The 27,770-nt window shown below is 37.8% G+C and overlaps 1 protein-coding gene across 1 annotated transcript in view; it reads right to left on the bottom strand.

Annotated features, from left to right (window-relative positions):
• eys (EGF-like photoreceptor maintenance factor) overlaps window positions 1-27,770 on the bottom strand; it is a 149,395-nt gene that overhangs the window by 103,516 nt on the left and 18,109 nt on the right. The window contains exons 7-19 of the mRNA XM_086045079.1: window positions 24,267-24,371; window positions 20,061-20,197; window positions 18,800-18,966; window positions 18,407-18,660; window positions 15,711-15,815; window positions 10,978-11,100; window positions 8,994-9,107; window positions 6,696-6,818; window positions 5,214-5,327; window positions 4,529-4,762; window positions 3,912-4,034; window positions 3,711-3,824; window positions 13-126 (exon numbers count right to left, since the gene is read on the bottom strand). Coding sequence (XP_085901205.1) covers window positions 13-126; window positions 3,711-3,824; window positions 3,912-4,034; window positions 4,529-4,762; window positions 5,214-5,327; window positions 6,696-6,818; window positions 8,994-9,107; window positions 10,978-11,100; window positions 15,711-15,815; window positions 18,407-18,660; window positions 18,800-18,966; window positions 20,061-20,197; window positions 24,267-24,371 — 1,827 coding nt within the window. The remainder of the gene's footprint in view (window positions 1-12; window positions 127-3,710; window positions 3,825-3,911; window positions 4,035-4,528; window positions 4,763-5,213; window positions 5,328-6,695; window positions 6,819-8,993; window positions 9,108-10,977; window positions 11,101-15,710; window positions 15,816-18,406; window positions 18,661-18,799; window positions 18,967-20,060; window positions 20,198-24,266; window positions 24,372-27,770) is intronic.

The following is a 27,770-nucleotide window of genomic DNA, read 5'->3' as shown; positions in this document are numbered from 1 at the left end:
AGTGTTCATTACCTTTAAAAGGAGCCAAACATTGGCAGAAGTAATTACCAGGCTGGTCAATGCATTTGGCTCCATTCTTGCAGGGTGATGAAGCGCACTCATCAATGTGAAGTTCACAAAGGGTTCCTTCAATAATAATAATGTTAATAATAATGACAACAACAACAACAACATTAGTAATGACAATGATAATAATAACGATAATAATAATAAAGTGCATCGATATACATATCGCCTACTGTACATAACTTAAAAAATATGTCATGAATAAATAAGTGTTGCAGGAAATAGCTACTTATTGTTTTAACGTCAAACCTATTCACTACAGTAATTGTGTTGTTGAAGGAGTTGATAGAAACTGTATGATTGAAACATTTATATGTCGATATACATATATATATATATATATATATATATATATATATATATATATATATATATATATATATATATATATATATATATAGGCTCCAGCACGCCCCGCGACCCTTGTGAGGATAACCAATATCTATTTAGAACATTTCAAAAACAAATTGTATTGGATGTATCCATTGAAATCCTCATGGAAACATGGGTGGAAAAAAATATAATGTTAATTTTGTTTGACAAAAAGGAGCCATATGAGCGAGTGCCAAGAAGGCTCGAAGGTCATCCTTGGACATGGTAAACCCTCAAAGTTAATTCCACGATACTTGATGCCATTAGTATTCAAAATAAGTTTGACAAGTTGACCTACACAAACTGTAAAAAAGGTTATCTATTACATCGCCTGTAAATTAACCAGTAAATTTAATTGCCTCCTGATGATGCCAGCGTAGGAAAGTCACAGCGCACTAATTGTCCTTATGGTTTCACATTTCATGCAACTGAAGTCCACGGTGAGATTTCCTGCTGGACCAAAATGAGTCGATCAACCATTTAAATGACGCCGTACTCCCTGTCGCTAATGGGCCACATAATCTCTTAATGGGATGAAGAAGAGGTCACTTAGTGGGCTTTCGGACAAGAAGTGTTTTGAAATGTAAACTGTGAAGTTGTAATTCCTTATTGGCATGCCATCATTCTGCTGAATGTGACCTTAAGACTGTGGCGCAATTATAAAACCGAGTCGATGTGCAATGAGCCAAGAATAGAAGTTATCAAACATTTTTAGTAATCACCACAACTTTTGAATGCCTCACATTAGCTGACAAACTGATGTTGAGGCTGCTGGATAAAGCATCTAGAGCACAGGTGTTGAGCATTTTTTTTTTGGTGTGCCAAAAAGTTGTTTTAAAACATTTGGTGGTAAACGGATGTTTAAATCCTCACAACTTAGGAAATAGTCACAAAGTATTGTTTTTCCTTTTACTAGATAATAAATTCAATTAACCATTATGTCCTCGAAAACCATAACAAATGTCCATAACAAACTTTGCAGCTTTGTAGTGTATGTTCTTCTCGAGTTTCGTTAACCAGATGGATGAAACAGCAAAACAAAATAAAACAAGTTATTAATTACCTCGAACTTGATCCAAAATGTGTCCAATTCTGCAACTTGTGACATAAAATGTTTGCCACATTGCTACATTTTCATAGTTACTGGTATACAGTTGACCACTATGTAGGCTATTTTGAGACCATAAATTAACTTCACAGTGATGCATCTATATTAGAATTAGTAAATAAAAATAAATACAATTTAACATGTTTTCTTTAAAAAAATGTTCAATATGATCTTTTAGCTTAAAATCTTTCCATCCATCAATCCATTATCTATACCGCTTATCCTCACAAGGGTCGCGGGTGTGCTGGAGCCTATCCCAGCTGTCTTAGGCAGTAGGCGGGGGGACACCCTGAACTGGTTGCCAGCCAATCGCTGGGCACACAGAGACAAACAAACATCCACACTCACACTCATACCTAGGGGAAATTTAGAGTGTCCAATCAACTTACCATGCATGTTTTTGGAGTGTGGGAGGAAACCGGAGAACCCGGAGAAAACCCACGCAGGCACGGGGAGAACATGCAAACTCCACACAGGGAGGCCGGAGCCAGGATCGAACCCATGACCTCTGCACTGCGAGGCGGACGTGCTAACCAGTCGGCCACTGTGCCGCCCTTAAAATCTTTATTAAACACAATATATATCCATAGCATATGTCTGTCACTTTAAAATTCATAATCTATTACTTGAAGCCAATTACTATGAAGAGCGGATTCAAGGTGCAACCAGCCTTCACATTTAATATTCTTTTCTGCATTTCGGAGCTTAACTATGCTTAACGCCAACTTATATTCATCGCAGATGAAGGACAATGAAAATGAGTATGGATCTTAAAATGAAGCCCTTTTTCAATTCTCATAAATGTCGTTCTGTCAGGCAGCTAGTGTGAAGTCAGCACAGATGAGTGCATGTCGTCTCCCTGCCTGAACTGAACGGCAACTTGCATTAACCATGCTCATGGCTATGGATGTCTGTGTGCATCTGGCTTTAAAGATTTATAAATGCAAGTTTTGGTTTTTGACAGGGTATGTTTTTGCAAGATAAACACTTTTAATTTAGACAATATTTGGTTTAATTGTACTTCGCAAATAATTTAATTTCTTGAGCAATCGTCAAACTTATTAAAAAAAGAGTTGAAGCACAATGAACATTAAGCAAGCAGTCAGTTGTTGGTGCATATAGTAATTATTTTCCAACGTGGTGCTGTGATACCCTCTGAGAAAAAGAACAGAGATGAATAACAAATCACTGAAATACTTGCTATTGTCAAAAATCAAAATAACTGCATTTTAACTGTTTTTCACTAATAAATCCCACAGAGGAAGATTTGCTGTTCATTTTGATCAATAAAACTAGCTGCACCATGGCATCTGGGGATCAAAGCAGAGCTCTGGATAACGCTGTGCATAATATGTAGAGGATAACTTTTCATTTAAAAATGTTTAGAAGTTATATGTTGAAATGCTTGGATTTACTGTGGGTTTTCTATTTGTTAGTTGATAACTCACCTGGAGGAGGAAGAAACAACTGAGCTTATTGCAGATACTCTGTGAGCAATTATTCATGTACAGTACTTACTGCAGTGTTCCATTGCCCAAATGTCATTACCAGCAAAGGCCCAATTATACATTTGTATCATGTGCTAAACTACTTCAAAACCAAAGAGGATTAAGCATTTGGCCAAGGTAGAAACCATTACAATAGATCTGAATGAAAATCAGTATAATTTCCCCCTACATTTGTTAACATAATGAAATAAGATATTTTAAAGTTGTGGTCTATCTTTTGATTTGATAATTTTTGTTAATGCTCTATACAGCGTTTGTGCCATATTGTTTGATTAACCTTAAACTTTCAATAAAATAACTCATTTTGTAACTCATTGTACACATTCCAATAATGATCTGTTTGCTATCTCACTTGTCACATTAACTTCCAATATTCATCGGGCAGTAGGCGGGGTACAACCTGAACTGAGACAAACAAACACACACACTCACAGTCACACCTAGGGGCAATTTAGAGTGTCCAATCAACCTACCATGCATGTTTTTGTAATGTGGGGCGAAACCGGACTACCCGGAGATAACCAACGCAGGCATGGGGAGAACATGCAAACTTCACACATATATACACACGCACACACCCACGCTCACACAAGACACGCACACACAAACAGTGCATCACCCCGCCCGGTGAAAACTCCAGCTGTCACTAGTACTACCTCTGAATCCAAGAGGGCACAGGCAGCTGAAAGAAGTGACACCATCAACGCAGGAACCGCCATTTCTACAAGGCTGGCTCAGGCATTCATTTACTTCTATCTCACAGTTATCACCTGTGAAGCATAAAAGGGAACAATGACGACAAATTGCTGTTGTCAATCAAGAAATGTAACAAGGTGACAAAGAATAACATTATGTACCGATAAACCCAGGTGCACAGAAGCAAATGTAGCCACTGAGAGTGTCTTTGCAAACACTCAAGACACCACATGGCTTGCCCTCACATTCATTTATGTTCATCTCACAATAACGACCAGTCAATCCTGCAGAGAGAGAACAAAATCTCTGGAAATCTCAGTTTGAGAGGACTCTAAGCTAACTGAGAAGAAGCAACAAATATATGTACATTTATTTTGTATTGTGTGATACAAATGGAAGATACAGTTAAAGTATTACCAAATAAATGGATTTAGGCAGCAATAGGAAAGTATATATTCATAATAAATATTAGTTGTCACACTGTCAAGGGATGGGCGTAAAGTTTTTCTCAATTGCTAAAACAAATTTCTTGATTTCAAATTTCTTGAAATCTGCTCTCCTTTTCACTAAACTGTGAACACAAAACCGCATTTTCAAAATAGTATTCACAAAATCTCAGTCAACATCCTGATAAAGGACACACTCGTATACATATAAATGTATAATTGTGATGAATGCGTTTTGTATCGTAAATATGGTAAGATTAGAAATGAGTGAAATAATGAACTCTGGAGTGTGTCTCAATTGAAACCACGTGCCTGCTGGATACTGCAGCTACCTGGTAAACAATCACACTTGAAGCCACTCCAAAGGTCCAAGCACGTTGATCCGTATTGACACAGGCCATCAACACAGTGGTTGATAGGTGTTTCGCAGTGTGGCCCGGTGAAGCCATGTTGACAAACACAGATGTAGGTATTTGCAAGACCATCACAGCGGAGAGTCCCGTCAGGGTGACAGGGATTGGACACACATTGGTTTTCAGATGAGGAGCAGTCACTGCCATGGTGTCCTGGTAGGAGGAAGAAGTGGGATTAAAGGAGTGATGGATGTGAGACGCCGCACCATCACCTGACTTCCCGCATCTGGCACAAATCACAGACTATGATTTCATTGCCATTCTTTGAAATATTCCGACAGACTGATGTTATTTATCTAACCGCAACCTGCCCACTAAGACCACAGAAGTTATTCCAGCGGCAGTACACAATCTGCAGGAAAGATGCCGTTTTGAGCAGTTACAGTGGTTTTCTATGCACGCTAATATTTGATATGGAATACTATGAGTTTTTATATGAATGCTTGATGTAGTTAGGCAGCAATACAAACTAACCTTATGTGGTTGTCCTATTAAAATGCAAAATGTTCCTATTGAACACATATGTACTGTACATGGCAATATGGTAAAACATTTGCTGAGTTCATTTAACAAAAAGTACTTTATGAAACACTAATTTAAATACCTGGTGGGCAAACGCATTTTAGCTCTCCATTTAAGTCGTGGAAACAGGTTCCTCCATTTTTGCAGTAGTCAACATCATCCATACATGCTGAGAGAGCAAGTGAGCAATTCTTACCTGAAAAGGAACTTGATGTTAGTATAATGCAGTACAATGCAAATATGGTCACCTAACCTTACTGCATCTCACCATGAGTACAATTAAGACCATTTTTCTGACAAGGATATAACATTAAATCATAAGTCTTAATTGTTTTGAATTACTACAAAATTAATATTTGCATGCAATGCAATTACGTATGTCACCAAGTTATCATATCGCTCATCATAAACTAGCATGATACAGATAGAGGTATACAGTCCAATATAGCAGGGCCATCATTTGTATTCATTACTTCTAACAGTGTCTTCTCACAGACAGAAATAAACACTGCTTATTTGACATCGTTTTTATCCACTTTATTGGGATACAAGATATAAACAAAAATTAAAACTGCCTTATTAGCGCTGATCAACATGTTTTCACAACCCTTTCTGCTCTGCAAATATACCATACAATCAAAAGCTTTTCCCATTAAAACACTTTGGCTATAACACTCGATTCCATCCATCCATTTTCTATACAGCTTTTCCCATTCAGGGTCAGGGCCAGTTGACTTCAGGCAAAAGGCAGGCTACACCCTAGACTGGTGGCCAGTCAATCACAGTGCTACTACTCAAGATTCATCAGTAAATTCATATGCTGTTCCAAGTAGCCCACAAATCTCACTTTTTACTAGATTTTGAAAACCTAAATATATTCAAATGGTTTTAGCAAAAATCTTTTTAGTGCATGCAGCATGTTTTGCAGAGTAGGTTTGAGGATGCTTGTTCCCAATGGTAGCAATGACGATATAATAATTGGCATATGCAGTATATGCCAATTATTTTATCGTAACACATCTGGATGAAGCATCCTGTTTGTTATTCCTATGATGGTTAGACTTTTGATTAAAAAAAATGCACATATTGTAATGCTGAAATCATGGATGATTTTTGAATTCCAGACCCACGCTATTTTTGGTCTCAAAAACTGGATGTGTCTGGGTAAATACGTCAGCCAAATGTTTGGATTGTCTTTGGAAATATTTTGTGGTCAAATTTGCTGTTGATTTTCAGTACCACTGCAATGCAATTATTTCTATTGGAAAACTTTGTAAGAACTATAGAGTTTGAGTTCTTATCAAATGTTCAACAAAGTGCCTGCAAGAATTTGTTGTACTTTACCGTTGGAATGTTATACTTAGTCCAAGCCAAACCTATCATAACCAATAAATGATGGCATAAGATTAATATCCAACAAGAAGCAAACAATGCCAGTGTATTCAAAACCGTGAGATAGGATATTTCTGTGCATTACGATACAACCACACTGATGATTAAGAATTTTGCAGTCATCATATTCATATATGTCTAAATGATTAAAATGATGACATAGATAACTCACCAGCAAAGCCCAATGGGCAGATGCACTCATAGTCTGCAACCAAGTCAATACATGTGGAATTATTGGCGCAGTACCCATGGACACATTCATCATGATTGATTTCACAGTTTGACCCCTCGAACCCTGAAATGAAGAGAAAGAGAAAAAAATAACGAAAGACAGTGTGTAATTGTCAGTAAACACCATTCTTGAAAAGATTAGAGCTGCTATCAGCTTGGAAAATATGTATGTTCTTTGCTCAAAGGTAATTTTTTCTATACATACAAATATGCAAAGTATATATATATATATATATATATATATATATATATATATATATATATATATACACACACACACATACTGTCTAACCTTTTACTGTTTCCTTCTGATTTGTGTTTACGTTCTGATTGCATTCTAATAAAGGACAGAGAAAGTAATATCTAAAGTAAAGGCAGCAGTGCAGCGTTGCTGACTGACAAATATGCTGTACAGCAATTTTATGCATGGATCTACTTGATCATCTTCAGCACATTACAAATTTTTAAACTGAACAGTTAATGTCACGACGAGTGCTGCCAATTCCGACATATTATCCCCCTCATAAATATATTGGAGTGCATGGTCACGCTACAAAATGACTATCATTAGTACTGTCACACACAGCAACTACAGGAGGGCCATGACGAATGCTGGGCTATCAGCACTATCGGTGCAGGTCAAATACTCATCATTTCATTATTTCTCAAACTGACCATGGAACCAATTTTCACCTCTCTCCGAGTCATAAAATTCGACAATTATCCCGACTTCATTAAAAATGCATAACAGGCGTAATCTGCAATGGAGGTGTAATCAGAACCGTGACTCTAAGGTAAAACCATCTGGATTGGAAATGACTGAGAAAATATCTGAGCTTTATCCGTGCAATCAGCAATGGTGTAAGTAACTGTTTTGAAATGAATGAGTGAAATGTCAATGAAATGTTTCTGAACCTTGACAAGTAGCATACCAGACCCCCCTCCCCCAGAAGATGCAAAACATGTAATCGTAAACAATTGCCAAGTTGAAGCAGCAATCATTGTCATCATCATCATGCACTTCAAAAAATATTTGTTTGAAAAATGCAGGTTTGCTTTCTAATCAAACATTATCGCAGGTCAACTGATTAATTCCTGCTCATTGGCTAATCAGCATGATGTTCAAGCACAAGTATTTTAGTGGGGGATGTAAGGCAGGGAATGTTTTGAATGAAAAATAACAGTCTGACTTCATGAACATTTATGACTGTAGTGATAACATTTGGGGTGGATAATGTTGCGGAAAATTAGAATTAGAATTAGAAATGAGAAATATCATATTTCTTAATTTTGCTCGAAATCATATCAAAAAAATATTGTCTTTTTTTTAAAGGGCAAAATAATTGTAGAAAATATGTTGGAGAAAAAACGAAAGACATTTTTGAGTCACATATATTTTTAAGCCACAAATGGAAATCTGGAGTCAATGAAACAAAATAGTCATTTTTATATCATAACATCAAAATCATTTCAGAAATGATCTACAATTGGCTAATTGAAATTACCAGTGATCAAAAGAACAAGTGAGATTTCAGTACGAGGCTGTGATCAAATTTGTAAATGGCATTGACGCTATTTAAAATGTTAACATATTTGTAACATTTACTGTATCTGGTTGTTATTGATAACACATAAAATTATATGACCTACCTGTATGCAGTCCTTAGGTTATAGCTTATAGCAAGACATGCTACATTGCATATCTGAGAATAATGTGTGGTGTTATGTTAGGTTTGCATGATGTTGCCCAGTACGGTATGTTGCACACGATCTACCACGGATGCCAGTACATTCTTTCCTGGCCCCTCAACTTCTAAACAAGGGCAGACACATTTTTCAGGTTCTGTCAAGCCTTTCTACATATGAAATGTGGACACGAGGCAGCCTTGGAGCATGTTCGTGGCAACAACACACTGGAATGAACTCCCCAACCAACCCGACTTCATTACTCCTCCCATATCATAAACAAATGCAAAAGCCATATCGTGCTCTGCCCGTAAACCGTTGCTAGCTAGCTTGCCTGAGGAGCCAGGCAAATCGTGGTACAACACTCTAGAACATGATTACGATTACATATATATATATATATATATATATTTAATAAGCGCTTCCCTCACCTATGTGTAATAATAATTCATGATGCATGCAGTGTACATTCAATAGACCAATGGAGGATGTCTTCGGGGGTACATTGTAGTCTACAAGCGTACAGTATATTTTTAGTCGCATTTGACGTTACCCTCTGAGCAGAAGCAGTGATACAGGTCAGTGCCATCCACACAAAGTCCATTATTTTGGCATGGCTTCGACTCACACTCGTTGAGATTGACTTCACACAATGACCCTCCAAACCCTTCAACACATGTCAGAAACAAAAAAAGCAGGTTATTGGAATTCTGGTTTTATTTCACATAAATCCAGAACATCATATCTTTGTTTGACTTTTAAGACATGCATTGATTCCAAAAGACTGCCAGTCGCACAGACCCCCGCGTGCATCCGGCTCACTGGATTATTAAATCATGTCAACTAAGTGCAAGTCATTTATCGTATTAAACGAGGCCGATCCAGTAATTTTAAGATCAAAGTGGATCTATGCAGAAGGGGAACCATGTGAAAGAAATAACATGCATGATGGCACGGGCAGTATATAGACTTTTACACATTTACAGCCAATGAAAGACAAGAAGAAAGTCATGGTGTGTGTTTGTGTGTGCGTGTATATACTGCATGTATGTATTTTGGAAAAGCATGTGTTTGTGGCACCATCACATTCACACTTTTCATTCGGCAATCTTATTAAAAACATTAGACATTTTCAGGCTGATGTTGATGCACTGATTAATTTCATTTCATTTTAATTTCATTTATCTTTCAACTTACTCATCTAATCGACATTATTCAGCATAAGAATGTGAGTCAAAAACCTGACAGTGGAGGATATGAGAAACAGGTTTTGCAACAAATTAAACTGGCAAGCATTAGATAATATGAATGCCAAGCTCGCCCACCTGAAACATCTAAGGAAAGGCAAGATTTTAGAGTGTGCCCTTGAGAGGAGATCTGGGACAGCAGCTCGCGGCGAGTTGCTTTCATTTACATAAGAAATCACTCACACTCCTTCATTTTGACATATGCCCAGCATATGTGAAACAGGAGTGATGAAGTCATTCAGTTATTGATTTGGTTGTATGAACTTCTACCAAATAGAGAAGGCTGAAATATGAGCTTTTGTCAGGCAACATACTTTCATTCCTACATTTGAATAAATATAGATGTGTGCATAATAATTTCTGTTGTGCCACATATGCACACACAAACACTTTAAGCATTAATTTGCGCTAATTGGTACTGCAATTAAATTGTACAATACGCTACACAGCTATACTGTAATTAATACGCTTAGTTTGTACTGATTTACAGATCATACCTACAAGCTGCTCATTGTCCATAGGTACAATTAGGCCACATAAAGATTCATACCATGGACAAATTTTGGGTTAAGCCAGCTGCACACCAAGCGATGCAGCAGAATGAGACTGAAGTGGACCAAAAAAAAAAAATTACAGCTGGCAACACACAACTGCACATCAAGCAAAAGAGCAATCGTGCATCTACTAAAGGAAAACAGCATGGAAACAGAAAAAGTCCAACCCTGTATCAGGATTTGAGGGTTCGAGTATAATATACCGTTCTGTATTAATTTTGTTGTCCGGATGGGCTTTGCTTAATATTAGTACCAAGAAACATAAAATTTTTGGGTGAAAACTTGTGTGCCCTTTTGACAGGCTTTTACATCTGCAACGGTGCAACTCCCTTTCACCGGGATTAAAATTTTCATTTGATTTTCAGTTTTCAGTTCAAGTTTTCCCATTCACCAAACAAAAAAATAACATTTTCCAGGCTGTCAGGTGCACAAACCAATAACAGGTGGCAGGGAAATCCATAAAGCTATAACAATGATTGTGGCAACTTGCTTGTCATGTTAATATAACAATTAACAGATATATGAACATGAATGAGCCACTATCCTACAATCAGCAGTGAAGTAATGTTTTCATATATATGTATATATATATATATATATGTATATATATATATATATATATATATATATATATATATATATATATATATATATATACTGTATGTGTATATAGATAGATAGATAGATAGATAGATAGATAGATGGATAGATAGATCCATTCAAGGTCTTTGCATACCTCTTTCACATAAGCAAAATACATTTTGCCCATCCTTTGTTTCCGTGCATAATACTGTATGTTCGGTGCACATCCCAAATGAGCAAAGGTCAATATCTATAGAGCAGTCTTTGCCCTTGAACCCTGTAATGACAACAGCGTATACAATTAAAATTCAAAGAACATGGACGAACCGGTGCAACACATCAATGTGTTCGTGCGTCTGTATTTTATAAGGTAAAGACACCTTTAAACACATTCATGCATTATTGATTCTTCACCGGCAATGTAGCTGCTATGTATGCAGTATGTTAATTGAGTGTCTCATTGACAGTGACTCAACTCATCGCACTGATCGAGATCACTCCCATTCATCTATAGTACCAAATGGACATCTGTATGCCACTGATAGAATTCAATTCCAATATTTGTTGTTATCAATAAAACACAGGCTGATAGGGATACGCATTACATGTGTTTATCCAAAAAAGATGCATTGCAACTTGAAAGGGTAAACTTCGACTACAACTGAGCTCGGCATCGCCTAACCGCCACCAAGTTCCAGTCTGCATATTTTCAACGATCCAGGTGGTATCAGTCGGTACGAGTCAGCCAAACGGCGCTGAGGTTGGACTTAACCTGTACCATGTCACACGCAGGTGCCGCACTCCTGACACGTGGCCAAGTAAGGAAAAATAAAAAATAACTGTGTTGTGTACCTTGCGGTCCCACAGATGCAATGACCTGTGCCCCATATTGTTTTGATTTCACCAATCACCACGCTTTGTGTGTGTGTGTCTGTTGTTTTTGTTTAATATTTTTCTTTGTATGGCGGCGTGTCTGCTCATGCAGCAGATTATATTCTCAACGCCGATGGGTTGTCGATGACGAGGAGACCACATGGGTTGTTTCAATATGCAGATGGGAACTTGGTGGCGGTTAGGCGATGCCCAGCTCTGGACTACAACACCTACTACATTTTGGGTTCAGACAAATTCATTGAACTAATGACATTCCAAACTAAACTAAATGTAATAATGATTGGAACAAACAAATGAGTGTCTTTTCAAACATAAGAACTTCAGATTGTGCACTTTTCTGGCATTAAAGTCAGTAGGCATGTTAGGGCAGGTGTATGTAACATAACCATTTGACCTTCTATCTAGCCTTATTCCCGACATTATATATTACCTGGACTAGGTAATGGCCAACTATTGCCCCCAACAGGACATTTAATAACCAATTGCGCATGCAATTCACTAGGCAGTTAATGTTGCATGAAGGAATGTCATATTTCCAGTGTCACAATCATCAAATGGAACACACTGTTCATTCTGACAAGTCTATTGCAGCACTCAATTTGATCAATGTGTTTCTTAAAATTTAACACTGCCCAAAAAAAGGCATACTATGTTGTTTGTTACATCCATTAAAGGTCAACATGCACTGACATTCTATACTTAATGTCTCTAGTGCTTCAAGTCAGCATATTTTAATAGCTATTTTAATACCATCCACAGGGCTCACTATACATCTGCTGGTCGGGAATATTAACACTGATGGTTGTATATCAGACTGCTGTTGTTTTTTATTACCTCCACTTAAAGAGATCTTGGCCTTGTTTATCTCCCCACGTGTTAGCATCAACAATATTGAATGTGAATGCAGTAAATTAACATACATTTGCACAATCTTGGGTGTTGTGGGTGCATTTTACAATACATTCAACTATTTCCGCAATTTGGAACATAAATGTTTTGGATGGGCAACAGGCAAAAATCAGGGCTTGATGACCTCCTTCATTGTTGTAGTATGTGTTCCACAATTCAATTAGTTATGGTAATATCAAATGCATGCTTGTTTTAAACATGTTCTTCGCCAATTTAACTTCACTCTGAAAAACCTACAAGAGTATTTACCGGGTAGATTTTTCCTCTCTACACGACGCTAAACTATTCTGCACTATACGTTGCTCTACGGTAACAAGAGAAAAATAGTAAACTCCTATAACAATATAGGAACAAATTCATGCACCGTTCATGTTAATTCATAAAATGAAACCACTCAGGAAATGATGGCCACGTGGCCTGACTTCTCAGGAAGGAGTCAGACCACACAACAACCGCCCCCCCTCCACCCTTTATTGGGTTTCTGAAAAAAGATAAGCACATTAAAAACACCTGTCTATAAATCTGTCCCTGTAATAAACCAGTAATGGAGGCTTTACTCACACATTGGTGTTCTGTTTTCTGTCTAAATCTAATTTCTGGGAAAATGCAGGAAATTAGTAATAGCAGATAATCCACAATGTTAGATTTGTTCGCTCTCTAATGTCATAAACACACCATGTAAAAGGTACCATGCAGGGTTGAAGCTGGTTAATCTTTTAATGACTATGTATTTATTTTCCAGTAGCATGTTATTCCGGGAACAAACCACACAATGAGAACAAACCAGAAAGAACAATGTATTTATAAAGCAATCATACATATAAACACCAAACCTAAAAGTGTGGAACATGTCAGGAGGTGTTTTATTTTCTAATATTTTCGCTTTTACTGTTTATAACTGAACGTGACATTGGACTCAAAATGCCAAACAGCGCTAGAAGCAGAAATGTGACTTGTGCAATCAAGTGGTGATTAAATATTTTATTGCCAGAAGGAGTCGTCAAATCAGCTGCTTACCGAAGAATGCAAAACAGCCTTCTGCTATGGGCTGATTACAGACCCTTTCTAGAACACTTGTTATGGAAGATATTACACACAGTAATACCGTTTTAAAGCAAAAATGATAAATGTTCAAAAGGAAAACTTACATTTTAAATGAGTGAAGAGGACTTGTTCACGTTTGTTTCCAAATATGGTCACAAAAAGTGCCACATTCATTTGTAAAGCACGAGGTGCAACGGCTCACTTAAAATGACTGTGACTTGAAATCTGTCTTAGTAAACAAATCAAATTGCTTTGGTGTCTTCTAAATCTGGTTTAATGAGCATTTCTCCTTTGCCACAATAATATATCCACCTCATTGGTGTGGGGTATTAAAATATTAATTACACAGCATGATTATTGCACAGGTGTGTCTTAGGCTGCCGAAAATAAAAGGGCATATATATATATATATATATATATATATATATATATATATATATATATATATATATATAATTTAGTGTTCTGTTCATGTGTGAATGTGTTTAAATGTTGTCAAGGTATGTCCTTTTAGGTGTCGCGTCTTTGCTTGTGTGAAGGATTGAGTTGCCTTGTGTATGAAATGTGCTATATAGAGTAGGTTCACACCGCAGGCAAATGCGACCCAATCTGATTTTTTTTGCCCATATGCAACCTGTATCTGATTTTTTTTATGACAGTCCAAACGGCTCAATTCCGATTTTTTCCAATGCGACCTAGGTTGCTTTCATATGTGGTCCTAGATCGGATATGCATCTGATCTTTTCCAATGCGTTTGCGGTCTGAATGGCCAGGTCGCATGTATCTGACATTGACGTCATCCGGAGCCCCAAATGTGCTCCGCGCAGGCAGAGGGAAACTGCTGGCAGCAGGGGATCGAATCTGCAAAATTGTTTTGAGTAACACTATTGACTTTTTATTTTATTTCAATATAATCCACCTTGAAACATGAAGCATGAAATGGACATTGATGGCGATCATAGTAATTCAGCCACGTGTTATTTTTATTTTGTGTATTTCAACAATTTAGATTACAAATTCTGAATTTAAACTCTCAAACAAAAATAATTTGCAGACAAAATTTTCTTTTACCATATTTGTATAACCCAAATTTTCTTTTGGATGGTCTTAGATATGCTTATTTTCCTGCCAAGATCCTCAAAGTGCATTTATAAGCTTGCTTCATTCATTCATGCATGCAATGATGGAAGAAAGGTACACATTGTCATGGTTTAGCAGTCTGCCAGCTGAGTTGGGGGCGTGTCCTGCGGCGCTGCACCTGTTCGGCATCACCAATCAAGGACTTTAAGAGACAGTGCGCCGAAGACTGATTGTCAGTTAATTCTCCCTTGCTTGCTTTCATTGCTCCAAGTGTGATTCATGACTAAGTTAAATTTTGATTCTCTAGTTTGCGTGTTTTTCCGAGTGTACCAGTAGTGTTTTGGTTTAGTTTTCTTGTACAGTGTGCGTCCCATGTGGCAAGTAATTTGGTGTTAATTTCTTCCTTGCCTTGTTTTGCAAGCGTTTTTTGTTATTCCGTTTTTCCTGGTGTGCTGCTAGCAATTTGTGTTGAACTATGGACAGTAGTAACTGTTGTTAATACATTTTTGTTTGTCAACTTTTCGCTGTCTGTTTGTGGGATCCACCCTTTTCCTGGTTCCAACGGAACCTCAACACACGTTAGCTACGGAGACAGTGACCCCTGACTGTAATCGACTGTAAGCAACATATTTCATATTTGCTTTTTTTGCCCATGTTATTTCCCTGTGCACCGAGAATTTGCCCAAACACATGTTTCTTATATGAAAGTGACTATCAATCAATCAATCACATTTTATTTATATAGCACTTTTCATACATAAAAATGCAACTCAAAGTGCTTTAAAACATTCAAAGCAAAACATGAAAACTATGACCATTGAGGAAATTAGTACAGATGGGAAATACAGCTCCCGAACAGAAAACATTCATTCATGGCAGACAATGTTGTAGAGGCATAATTAACAGCACTGTATTATTGTAAACACGATCAATAGCAATACACATCTAGTTGGCACTTACCAAGAGGACAATGACAAATGTAGTCATTTATCAGATCCATACACGAGCCACCATTGAGACAAGGCTGTGACCAGCAATCATTCACATTCTCTTCGCATCTCCTTCCTGTGGGGTAAAGATAGATACATTGAAATTTAAGTCCAATCTTAAATGGGCTTCATCTCACATCGGCTGCTGATGTTCAATATTGTAAACATTCACCAGACACTAAAATTCTGCGCTTTGTCGCTGTCATGTGAAAAACACTTGTCCATCTTATATTGATGTTCTTATTTTTACGTGAATGGTGTTTCTGTGTTACAGACATCGCATTAACTTGAAAATTAAAAATGTTTCCAAAATTAGACTCAAGTGTTTTTCACAGGACAGCAACAAAAATGCTCTTTACACATTATCAACACATCACATGTATTCTAATGTTAGTGTTTTCGCAATAATTAATTATCTCCTCCAGTTTATGAGCAAGGTAGCTGGTTACCTCATCTCCCAGTAGTTGGAAATATAATTAGAAGCATATGTAATTAAGCATGCAACATCTTGCATACAGAAGATGCATCAATTGGGTAATCTCAAAATTACTAACCTCTGGGCAAGACCTCTGATTGGAATTAAATAAAGTCATCAATGACACATTCAAAGCTTCTCTCACTTTAGCCTCTGGTGATATTTCAGACCTCTGACAAGGTAGGTCATTGGACACATCTTCAGGCTATGCGCTTCTTCTTGTCTACCAAAGGTAATTGTACTTTGGCCATCATGGCTCCATGCATGGACAAGTGGGGGTGGGGGCGGGGTGGGTGTTGTGTAGTGCTGTGGTTGCTTCTCATTGTACTACATGATATTCACCTGCAACTGCTGAGTATAAATCAGGTCAAATCCACAAGTATAAGACACACGTTGCAGCTTTTGTTATGTTTCGTTGACCAACCAACTGCACAACTTACATTGTGGTTAATTTTACATTACGTTCGCTAAGTGTCTAAAACATCCATTTATAACCTTAATATTTTAAGTCCTAATGCAGTAAGTCACATAAAGAAAATATTCAGTTCATTTGGGTTTTAACTGAGCCCTAATATTGTACAATTTTTCATGATTAAACTTGGTTACAAAGTGCATGTTATATATTTAGTTTATTTTCCAGTAAAACTTGTACGCTATCACGTTTGGAAATTTTACAAAATCATCAAAGAATTGCATGCTTTGGGCACTTGCTTAGGTACACCTGCACACATGAAATCAACTACTGTATCTGTATCACTGTAGCGTACTGCATCGATATTCTAAGAAGTTTACTGTTTTTATCTAGCACTTGTAACTCGAAGTTTTGCTCGTAACTCAAAGTTAAAAAAAGCGATGGCTCATATTGTGGCAAACTCCTCTAATCACTATTAAAGTGAGGTACCGCTGTATGTTTATAATTGTAATGGTTTGTCGTCTTATGTGCAACTTCACTCTGTCACTAAAGAATTCTTCATAAATGGGCTGCATTTATTAAAATGTTCCCACATTCATTCACCCACACTGCAATAAATAAGGTGTCCATTATCTTCCTTAATAGTACCAAATGATCAGTTGGTTGAACCAGGATTTTATACCAGACTTATAGTGTGGTGCCTATTCCAGAAGCTCATAGTGTTGCTGGATGATGAAAACCATGTACGTCCACATTATATTTAGATTTTTTTTTAAACGTAATGTAATCCACTGTCCACCTGTGTACTGTTGATATGAAAAACACCCGGCTAAAAGCACATTCTTTTCACGTTTTTACCGAGTGTCTCCAGTCGCTCTTTCCCAATGCATACTTGCTCTTTAGTGCACACCTACCCTATTTATGAGTAAATTCTATTAAGACGGTGAAGAGGAAAGATCAATTATAAGGGGAAAATTTTAGTTCGATAGACAAAAACTATGTCAAAACCGGGTGTCTAAATTATTTATGGATTATGTGGTCACTGATAGTGTAATAGTTCACTCCCCTGACTTCTCTGCTGACAGTGTGGGTTCTGTTCACACTCACTGTTAGCACGCATGTCAGTGTGAATGGTAGTCTGTCTCATGCAATTAAATGGCAAACGAACCAGGGTAGTAGTCTGCCTATAGCCCACAGTTAGCTGGGATAGGCTCCAGCTTCCTGTAACACTGAACAGGCCTATTGGTATAGAAAATGGATAGATTGGAGTACAAATTGCAGTATGTAGATTTTAGTAGAATACATTATTTCAATGTTTTGATGGAATTGTGAGCTTGATGGAAAGCATCCAGAAATGGTTCATAAGTAACCAATCAGTTAAGATAACCTTCATTAGTCCCACAATGGGGACATTTGCAAACTGTATTATACATACAGTATGTCCTTCATGTCCTTCATCAGACACAGACAGGCCGCAAAAACATTTCCAAACTTTAGCAATGCAACATATACAGTACACTAGTTAATGGACAGATGTTGTTTATGGTGTGTTTTTATTAAATAATATTAATGTGACAGATATTAAAAAATGTAAGCATTAAAAAGCTCACCAGAGTGCCTCTTCTACTGTTGCACATGTCAAACAGTAATGACTTTACAGTTACATAATAAAACACTGAAGATTGTGATACGTTTTATATACAATAAAATTCCAACTGGCTATGCATAAATCAGAGGCTGAAGATGAAAATGACATATTTATTAGTAAATGTTGTCTTACCCTCAAACCCTGGGGAACAGTGACATTGATAATCACTGACGAGATCCTCACACGTGGCCCCGTTTGCACAGGGGAAGGTGTTGCATTCATTCGTTTCCTTTTCACACAGGGCACCTTCATACCCGAGAGTGCAACGACAGGTGAATTTCACCTGCTCGTCCACGCAAACCCCATGTTCAGAGCAGCTGTGGTCCACACAGTAATTAATGTCCTTTTCACAGAAGGAGCCAGAGAATCCAATGGGACAAAGGCAGCTGGAAACAGATAAGGAGAATTCCTTATGGCTGCATATACAGTATTATGATGAGCTACTTTAACTAAGACAGAGGAGGGTGGTCGATGTTACTGCACTAGCAGGGCAGTGTAAAGGCGATGGGAGATGCAAACACTCACCTATAACCATCAATTTCATCCACACAAGTTGCGCCATTTTGACACCAATGTTGAACACAATCATTGACATTTGTGCGACAGTTATGGCCCGACCAACCGGGGCTACAGATACAGGTGTAGCTGTTACCGTTATTCAAAACACAGCGCCCTCCATTGGCACATGGCTGCTGAAAGAAGATAGAGTGGTTAGATAGATATGGTATCTGAAAACATGAAGTAACTTTATCTTGTATTATATATAATATCCTGCATTGCCCAGGTTAGGAATCTCGTCATTATTTCACAATACAGCTTCTAATCATTTCCTCCTCCTGGCAGCCTGAGAATAAGCCTCATTACTGGGACATGATACTCATGAATACTGATCCGTGCTTTATACTGTATTCACTTGCTATTTCATGTTGCATCTAAATCATGTCTTACAAGACAAGATCAATGACCACTGAGGGCAAAAGCTCCCCAGAGCTCTCTCACAAAAAGAGGGTGGAAAAAAGGATGCCTGCCATAGCATATGAATGTTTATATGTGCTTGAAGGTTTACATACAATCCATCCAACACTAGCCCTGCAACACAAATTCAAAACATGTCATTTAAAGTCGCTCCATAGCTTTTGTTCATGTTTTTCTAGTGTATTACAGTTAGACACTTATATATGGATGTTAAATATAGATGTTACAAACCGTCACCAAAGATTGATCAATTTCCGATTGTCATACAGTTGAATTAAAAAAAAAAAAAATCTTGCAACACCTTGTAAAATCACTTTTTACACAGAAAAAAGCCTTGCAATTATCAATTGAGCGGTAATCCCATGACAGCCACCATGAATCATCTGTGTGAGCCCTGGGAGAATTACAATATCAGACAAAATGTGTGGTGGGTGTAAATATCTCATTCTCCATAATTAATCGTTAGGGTAACTGTGTCCTCCTATCCTAGCTGACTTTCGACATGAGACTGGTCTTGAGCAAATCGAAGGATACCTACAAACAAACATTCATTCAAACTCACATGCACACCTTGAGACAATTAAGTCTTCACTTAATTTAACAAAATAACAACAAAAACAATGTTTTGGTTATGTGGGAGGAGGTCAGAGTACCGGGAGGAAACCTAGCAAGCACAGGGGGAACATACAAACTACACACAGAGATGTTCTAATAAGAACAAGATTCCAACAGAGTGTCCTCAGTGATGCAGACATGCTAACCGATATTGTACAGTGCTGCTGTAGACAACCACATGAGAAATTTGACCCACTTGAAGGCTTGGGGGGCAAGGCAAACGGCAGGTATATTTTAGACCATCAGCAAGATCCAAACACAGAGTCTTTGGTGGACATGTACTGTTTAGCGCACAAGCATCTATGTCCAATTCACAGTTCTTGCCAAGAAAACCTGGAAGAGGAGAATGGTTACTACAGAGCATTTAATGCAACATTCAGTCACAGAAATTGTGGCTGGTCAACGTGAAGTAATATACCAGGACAGCTGAGACTTTTCTCATGATCATATATTAGGATATTGCATGAAATATGCACCCCGTTTTAGCCATTTTGAACTTAAGTAAAAATATAGCAATAGCTGAGCAAAACGTTGAGTTTTCACTCATTTCTGTCATGTTTGTGCATACAGAGTACTTGTGTGTTCAGCAGTGCCAATCCGAACATAATATAGGGCTTAACCTTTTGTGCAACTACCATGAGATTGCAGTGATTTAGTACACTTCAGGCACCGTTATGGTTTTTGGGGATACTCACAGACATGATGTATGGGGAGACTCTTTGTCATAGTGGGGGCCAGCAGAACAAAAACTTTAACTTTACCGGATCTAAAACATCCGTTCGTAACCCTTAATCCTTAGATGCCCAAGTGATCCGGCAAGATCATTTTCTCGCAATATCTTTGTGATAAAAAATGATCATAATTAGCATGCCAGGTAAAAAATATGTGGATGTCTCAACTGATACCCACATCGACCTCTGAAAAATACCACCCCAATATTTTGATTTTATGGACGAGGGCATCTGTCCTGCAGGTTTTCCATCCCTCCCTGCTGTAACATCATCCATCCATTATCTATACCCTCTATCCTCACAAGGGTCGCGGGGAGTACTGGAGCCTATCCCAGCAGTCTTGGGGCAGTAGGCGGGGGACACTCTGAATTGGTTGCCAGCCAATCGCAGGCTGCTGTAACACACCTGTTAAAATGATCAGCTCATCAGCAAGCTCTTGAGAAGCCTGATAACGATCAGAATCATTTTAACAGGTGTGTTACAGCAGGGAGAGATGGAAAACCTGCAGGACAGGTGCCCTCGAGGGCCAGAGTTGGTGACCCGAGTAGAAAACGCCATTGCCTTAAAATCCGTAGTACTTGAGTGATCATTCTAATATTTTCAGAGGTGATGTGAGCATAAGTAGAGGTGTCAACATATTTGTGACTATGGGTTGAATCTGCCAAATAGGATCTCACCATTGTATTCACCATAAAATTGTCAAATAATATTCATAAAATTGAGTTAAAATGACACAATGCAATCAAAAGCAATGGTTGGTATTAATCCAGTGAATTCTTGCTTGATGACACATCTCTAAGGGCAAAGTGAATGAAGCATTTTCACAAATAGCTTCACTTTGCCACATCCAACACGGCTGCGGCATTGGCGTACTCTAGATGGCATCTATGTATATGCATTGTAAATGTTTTCTATGATAATACTTGTTGCAAAGAGCACCATTCAAGTGTATTGACTAGAGGCAGCAATGCTACGCGAATATATCCAAATATATGGAGCAAAATAAGTGCTGTCTATAGGGTATTAATAATAATCGGGCTCCCCATGCATTTCACTTGCCCCCTTAAGACTGGGCTCTGGCGACGGATCTGCGTGCCAGTCACTTATAAATCTAGTCATGTTGTAAGACTTCACTCTGCAGTGGTGTCCAGAACCCAGAGAGGTCTATTTTCTTACAACTGGAACTCGCTTTGTGGAACTTCATCGTGAGGAGATGCAGCAGATGATGCGTGTGAGTGTAAGAGGCTTAGGTTTACTGATATAAAAGATGAGATTTAGGCTGGAGAAAGTTTGCCCTGTGGAAATTCGTGGAACCATGGATGTGTGAACACATCTAGCACCAGTTTACTCAGAGAGTTAGGGATTCCCGATTGAGGATTAAGTCAGGCTGCGAAGGCAGCAGAAAGAAAGCTTGTGGTGGTTCTGGCAGAAGCATACATTTGTGTGCAAAAGACGGATGTCAAAGTTATGTTTACATTAAGATGTAAAACAAGTATACATATTGAGTCAGTGAACAAAGACTCTGAATTATCATTATTCACACTCCAAAGCTTTGTACAAAAGGACCACGTTTTGCAACTGTCAGGCAGTCAGCATTTGTCAGCATTAGTAGAGTGATAGCTGAGAGTCACTCTGGGGACATCAGTGCAACAGGTATTTTTCTAAATAAACATTTAGGTTACAGTTGCAATACCTGAATATGGTCTGGGAAGGAGGTGTCATATTTTTTAACCAATGGGTCTATTTCAATTTGGTATCACACATTGAAATCTGAAATAGCAACTGTAAATAAATCCATGACCCGTAAGAATGTTCAGGTGGGATGCAATTACTTTAATTCAAAGCTATTTTTTGTGATGCTGGTCTGATTAGTGCTTGAGGAATAGTGTTCTTGCGTGGAACGTTAGGTAATGTTTGTGTCTGTGAGGACTTTTGTGGACACTCCATTTCGCAACATACTATATATTTTTGTTATTAATTCTTCTCCGTACAGCTTGAACATAAACTTCTGGCCCTTTTAGTATGAAGAGCTGCATCATGGATAGATTAAGCCCTGAACACAATGAACTAACCTACAGTATGACACTCACTTCTGGACTTGATAGCTTATAATGGTTATTCTATGCATCACTTAAAGTGGAACTGATTTAGACTAAAATGTCTGTGTCATAATGTTATTCAATAGCATTCAATATAGAACCAGGGGCAAACCATGTTTGCCCGTAGGGTCAATTCTGCAAAAACATGGCGTATGATGCACAACCCAAAGTGTCTTTCTACCTAGAATAAAATGCTCCACTAAAGGGGGCAAAGCAACTGCTAGACACTATCCAAGCCCTGCCAACAACACACAGCCCTCGCGAGGGCTCCATCACTTTGCATTTTCTGATTGTAAATTCAGGTCTCAGCCGGTGAGGTAAAATAAGCAATTAATGGGAAATTATTTTGATGGGAGTTTTGAGATATATTAGCACAATTCCAATGCATTACTGGAGTCTGTTAATGAGCTTTGTGATTTCTTTCTGCTGTCAATCATGGGCCAAAAATGTTAAACAGAGGCATGTTGTCTGGAGCACTCCAGGCTTTTCATTGCTGCCTCAAATGCACAAATGAAGATGTTTTAATTATTTCTGTAAGGAGGCAGCCCAATGGAAGAGTAGGTTGTGCTGAATTCACACATGGAGACCATGCATCCACATTTGAATCTCTGTAATCTCATGCAGGACTTTCTAAGTGAAGTTCAAACTATTCTTCTGTGACATCTCTATTGCTTGCACAGAATAAAATCACATGAAAAAGTAATTGAAGGGTGTATCCGTAATGCATATGGTTCATAATTAGGTTCAAAAAACAAGGTGAATTTTATATTTTTTTTGTTACTCAATTCTCTCTTCTATTGAAACCTGCCCAGTAAAACACACAGGGAAAAAGTGGCAAACCAATTGGACAGCGTACTAGTTGCTTCTAATCCCCCATTTGTGCTCTACAAATACAATACCATTTGTGCTGTACAATACAATACAATACAATTTTATTTATAAGCCACACTGCACAGTATTCGGAAATCTTTATGATAGTGTTTGACTATCTTGCGAACAGAAAAGGATGATGTTAGCGTCAGTGTAGTTATGTGATATTGACATCCATTGATGCCTCCATAATAATATGATAATATTCTCACTTGATCAAATCACAGAAATGACACCATTTTGTTTTAACCAAGCCAAAATTCTTAAGTTATCTAAATTGTACATGGTTGTGAAAATGAGTGTGAATGGTTGAAAAACACTGATGATCAGTCCAGGTATGACCCAGCTTCTCAGTCATAGTGATTAGTGATATGATCCCCCATAATCTTACTCAGGGATAATGGAATAAGAAGAAACTGTTTATGTGAGTTAACTAAAAATCTATAACACATGCAGAATTTAATCATGTCCATTTCCCCAGCTTAATTTCCTCAGGCAAATTGTGTTTTAGCTGAGGGATGCCTGTGGCAAAGGCTAATCACCACGGGTTTTCTGCGAACACTGAAAAGGCCAGAGGGTCCCTGGCTAAGACTCAGAGGCTATATTTACTGCACACGAGTGCAAAAGGTCTGTATTACTGCTTGCAACTGTACCGTATCCCGATATCTTTGTACAAAGCCCTATTTGGCAAAAACTACATACCTGTGGGACATTGGCATTCATAGTGTCCTACCAAGTCAAAGCATGTGCCATTGTGCCGGCAGGGATTGGAGTGACACTCGTTGATCTCCGTCTCACAGAATGTTCCTGAAAAAAAAAAAAGATTGCAAATATGCAACTAAAATGTATCTGTTCATAAGTGATTAAAAAAACATGTATTTACAATTACACAAAAATGACTGAAATAAAAGTTCCAAGGAAATTATTTGATGATGCTAGGCAAGGTTAAATCGTCACTCCAGTATACAAGCAGTACCAAATACATTAAAAATAATATATTTTCAAAGCAAGCAAAAATAAGTCAAAGTACAACTATGGCTACTAATATTTTGCTACTACAGTCCTGCTGCTGCCGCTGCCACAACTGCTACTACTACAACTACTACTACCACTACAATTGACTCTTTTATACAAAATGACTATTATACAAAATGTTGATGATAAAGGGGCGCGGCAGCCACATGGGGAGAGGCAGGGTTTTAGTAAGCCAAGTGTTTTACGTCCGTGTTAGAAAAATGGGCACTGTAATAACTGTGTAGTGAGGCAACATTCAAATTTTACTAGTTGTTTGAATACTCTCTAATGAATTCCCGCTTTACCAAAATCCGGTAACCTGATGTCAAACAAAAATGGTGCAACTCAAATGCAACTCATCAAGACTTTTACCTGTACTGTAGTTACTTGGTGTACAACACATGATAATTAAACATTAGCAGTTCTGCCTGGGAACTGGTGTGTGATTGCAAAATTTTCCATAACTGATCACGATTAATCGTATTTTTACTACAACTTTTTCCGAAGCTTGGAAACGACAATTACTTGAGTGAAATCTTGGAATTAATGTGGAAAAAAATAAAAGGATATTTCGATTCAAAGACTCTTCTAATAGCTTTCTTTTATCCTTGAATACTGAAATACTACAATTGAACGATACATCAAAGACGTACAACTAATATTTTTTGCAAAGTGTGCTAATTATTTTGGATTTCATGCAATGAGCTTTGGAGCAGCTTTTTAAAGTAAACCTAGGTAAAAGTCTATCTTTGCAACACTGACTCTAAAACTGAAATTCAGTGAGTTTTCGAAGACTGGGGAAGTGTTTGAAGAAAGGTGAAATGAGAATATTGGACAGCTAAAAACATTCACATTTTGTATTAAAAGTTTGACAAACAGTTACGATTACTATTAGTAGCAATTTTATCATCACTTATTTCTAATTGTCATTGATTTTGTTTAAATCATCTTAAAGTGGGGAAAAGTTTTTTAAAAAATCAATATTTTGTCTCGATGACTATGTATTTAATGGAAACTAATGTAATTCTGCTGAAAGAAAGGTTGATAACTGCTTGGCAGAGACAAGTTGTTCATTGCTCTACTAAAGCTTGGAAACAGACATGTTCTCGCACTCTGCCAGCGGGGGGAGAGTGTGCTCCCAATGCAGACTATTCATTCAAAATGTCCCCTCATCAATAACAGAAGGCACACAAAAAATCCAGCCATGACAAACGTGCTTTCATGTAACAGCAGAATGACAATGACAGATCTCATCAGCAGAGTAGATGCTACAGCTCTATGCCGTGCTATGCTTCATCGTACACATCTGGAAAGAGCATGCACTTTGTGACTGAATCACAACATATCAGTTATGTAATAATGTTGCCATTCTAACATGACTGAGTCAAGGTATGGCAGCATGGTGGGGGTCTGTGGCTAGCGTAGTCAAGTTTGGCTAACGGGTCGAATCTTGTCTCAGGCCTTCCTGTGTAGAGTTTGCATGAACAACCCGTGCCGTCGGTTTTCAAGTGTGTTGTCTGTCCACCTGTGCCCTGTGATTGACTTGCTACCCAAGAATGCATTTCTTGAAAAAATAAAATAAAAGTACAACCGTTTCTGCTGTGGTAACTTTGCATCATCCTGTTTATATATCTGTAATAGTTGATGGACCAGTCAGGACACCTCTCACATTGCATTAGGGCTAATGTTTTTCTTTTGTTTTTGTACTTAGTTTCTATTTTTTCTGCAAACTAAAGTGATCAGAGAATGTTTATTTCAAAACATGATGCAATAAGTGCATTGTGATAGGGTTTAGCTCATACATAGTTACTTCTTTTACTATGTGTACAATTTAATAAAAGCATTCAATTTGATTTACATCCAAATAAACTTAAAAGTAAATTACAGATCACAACTGTAGAGATGGCAAAATAACAACAAAAAAGTGTCTGTTGGGGCCGATTTAAATATTGTGAACCAAGCCAACATAATTAATGCTTCAAGTCTTCTGACGTGGAAAATAAATCATTGCTAAATAAAACCTCCATACTAGGGCTTGAGCAGTATATCCAGTTCTGATCTATGACAGAGTACAGTGGGGGTTTTCAAGGCAAGGCTTGAAATTAAATTGGGCTTTTTATGTCGTGTGGCTTGAAAATTCAAGAGGCAAAACAAAATATCCCATGATGGAAAATGAAGAATTTTATCAGTCACTACAATAGTGAGAGAATTATATAGTACTGTAGTGGGAACAGATTTTAGAAGGGGAAAAGAAGTGGAAAATCTTGTCCATGCAGTGCTGTAAGGGCTTATCTGACTGATAGGTGAGTGTATAAGGGTTTAACGCTAGATCAGAGAAAGGCACTGCAGTGTCATGCAGGGGGAAAAAAGCTATTATATATGAGTGAAATGTGCACCCCCGCGCGTGTGTGTGTGTATATTCATACATACATACATACACATATATATATGGATGGCATGATCATAACCACTGAATGCATGTACGATTCTACAGGAATTTACACGGTATACTGTCCCTCACTGTCTATGTCAGTCAAATATAACCTTACAAAGTGAACAAATCAGAAGCAAATCTAAGATGGCAGCCTATTGAATATCATAGTCAAAACACAGAGGGTAGAAATGAATCGTGAAAAAAAATTCAAAATGGGCTTTTGGAGATATGTAACATGACAAATGAGTTAATCTGAAAGCAACATATTTCTTGGCAAAGTTTTTCTTGAACTGCTCTTCATACATAATTCTGCATAATGGAGTATGACAGCACGACAATGACCAAATAGATGATTCTTTGAAACTACAGCATGCCATTTGTATTCAGGCTTATAATGATATATTTTTTTAACGAGTTGTTGTTTCCAACCTTTTTAAGGATGTGCATGAACCGTTTTCCATTCAAAGTTTACATAATCACCCCTCTGGATTTGGGTCGCTTGTTTGTTTTTAGAGCAGGGTGGTGTCGTTTATGTTTTCACAGGTTTCATCCATCTTCCAAGATGATAGCTAGTTAATAAGTGGTTTGCCAGATTAAATGTATTGGCAGCCGTGATTCGAATGAAGCAGGTACATTAAGTGCAAGCTCTGAAGTGTTTTTTTATTTTTTTTCTCGCTGTATTTCCCACCTGCTTAGTGAGGTTAGGGGTAAAAAGTCACTGACATATCAGACCTTGAGCTGGTGGCAGGCCCATTTTT

Source organism: Filicampus tigris, chromosome 11 (assembly GCF_054856515.1).
Source record: "Filicampus tigris isolate MCC_2025a chromosome 11, RoL_Ftig_1.0, whole genome shotgun sequence".
Taxonomy (NCBI): domain Eukaryota; kingdom Metazoa; phylum Chordata; class Actinopteri; order Syngnathiformes; family Syngnathidae; genus Filicampus; species Filicampus tigris.
Note: the sequence above shows the minus strand (reverse complement) of the source record. Positions and strands in the feature narration are given on the sequence as shown.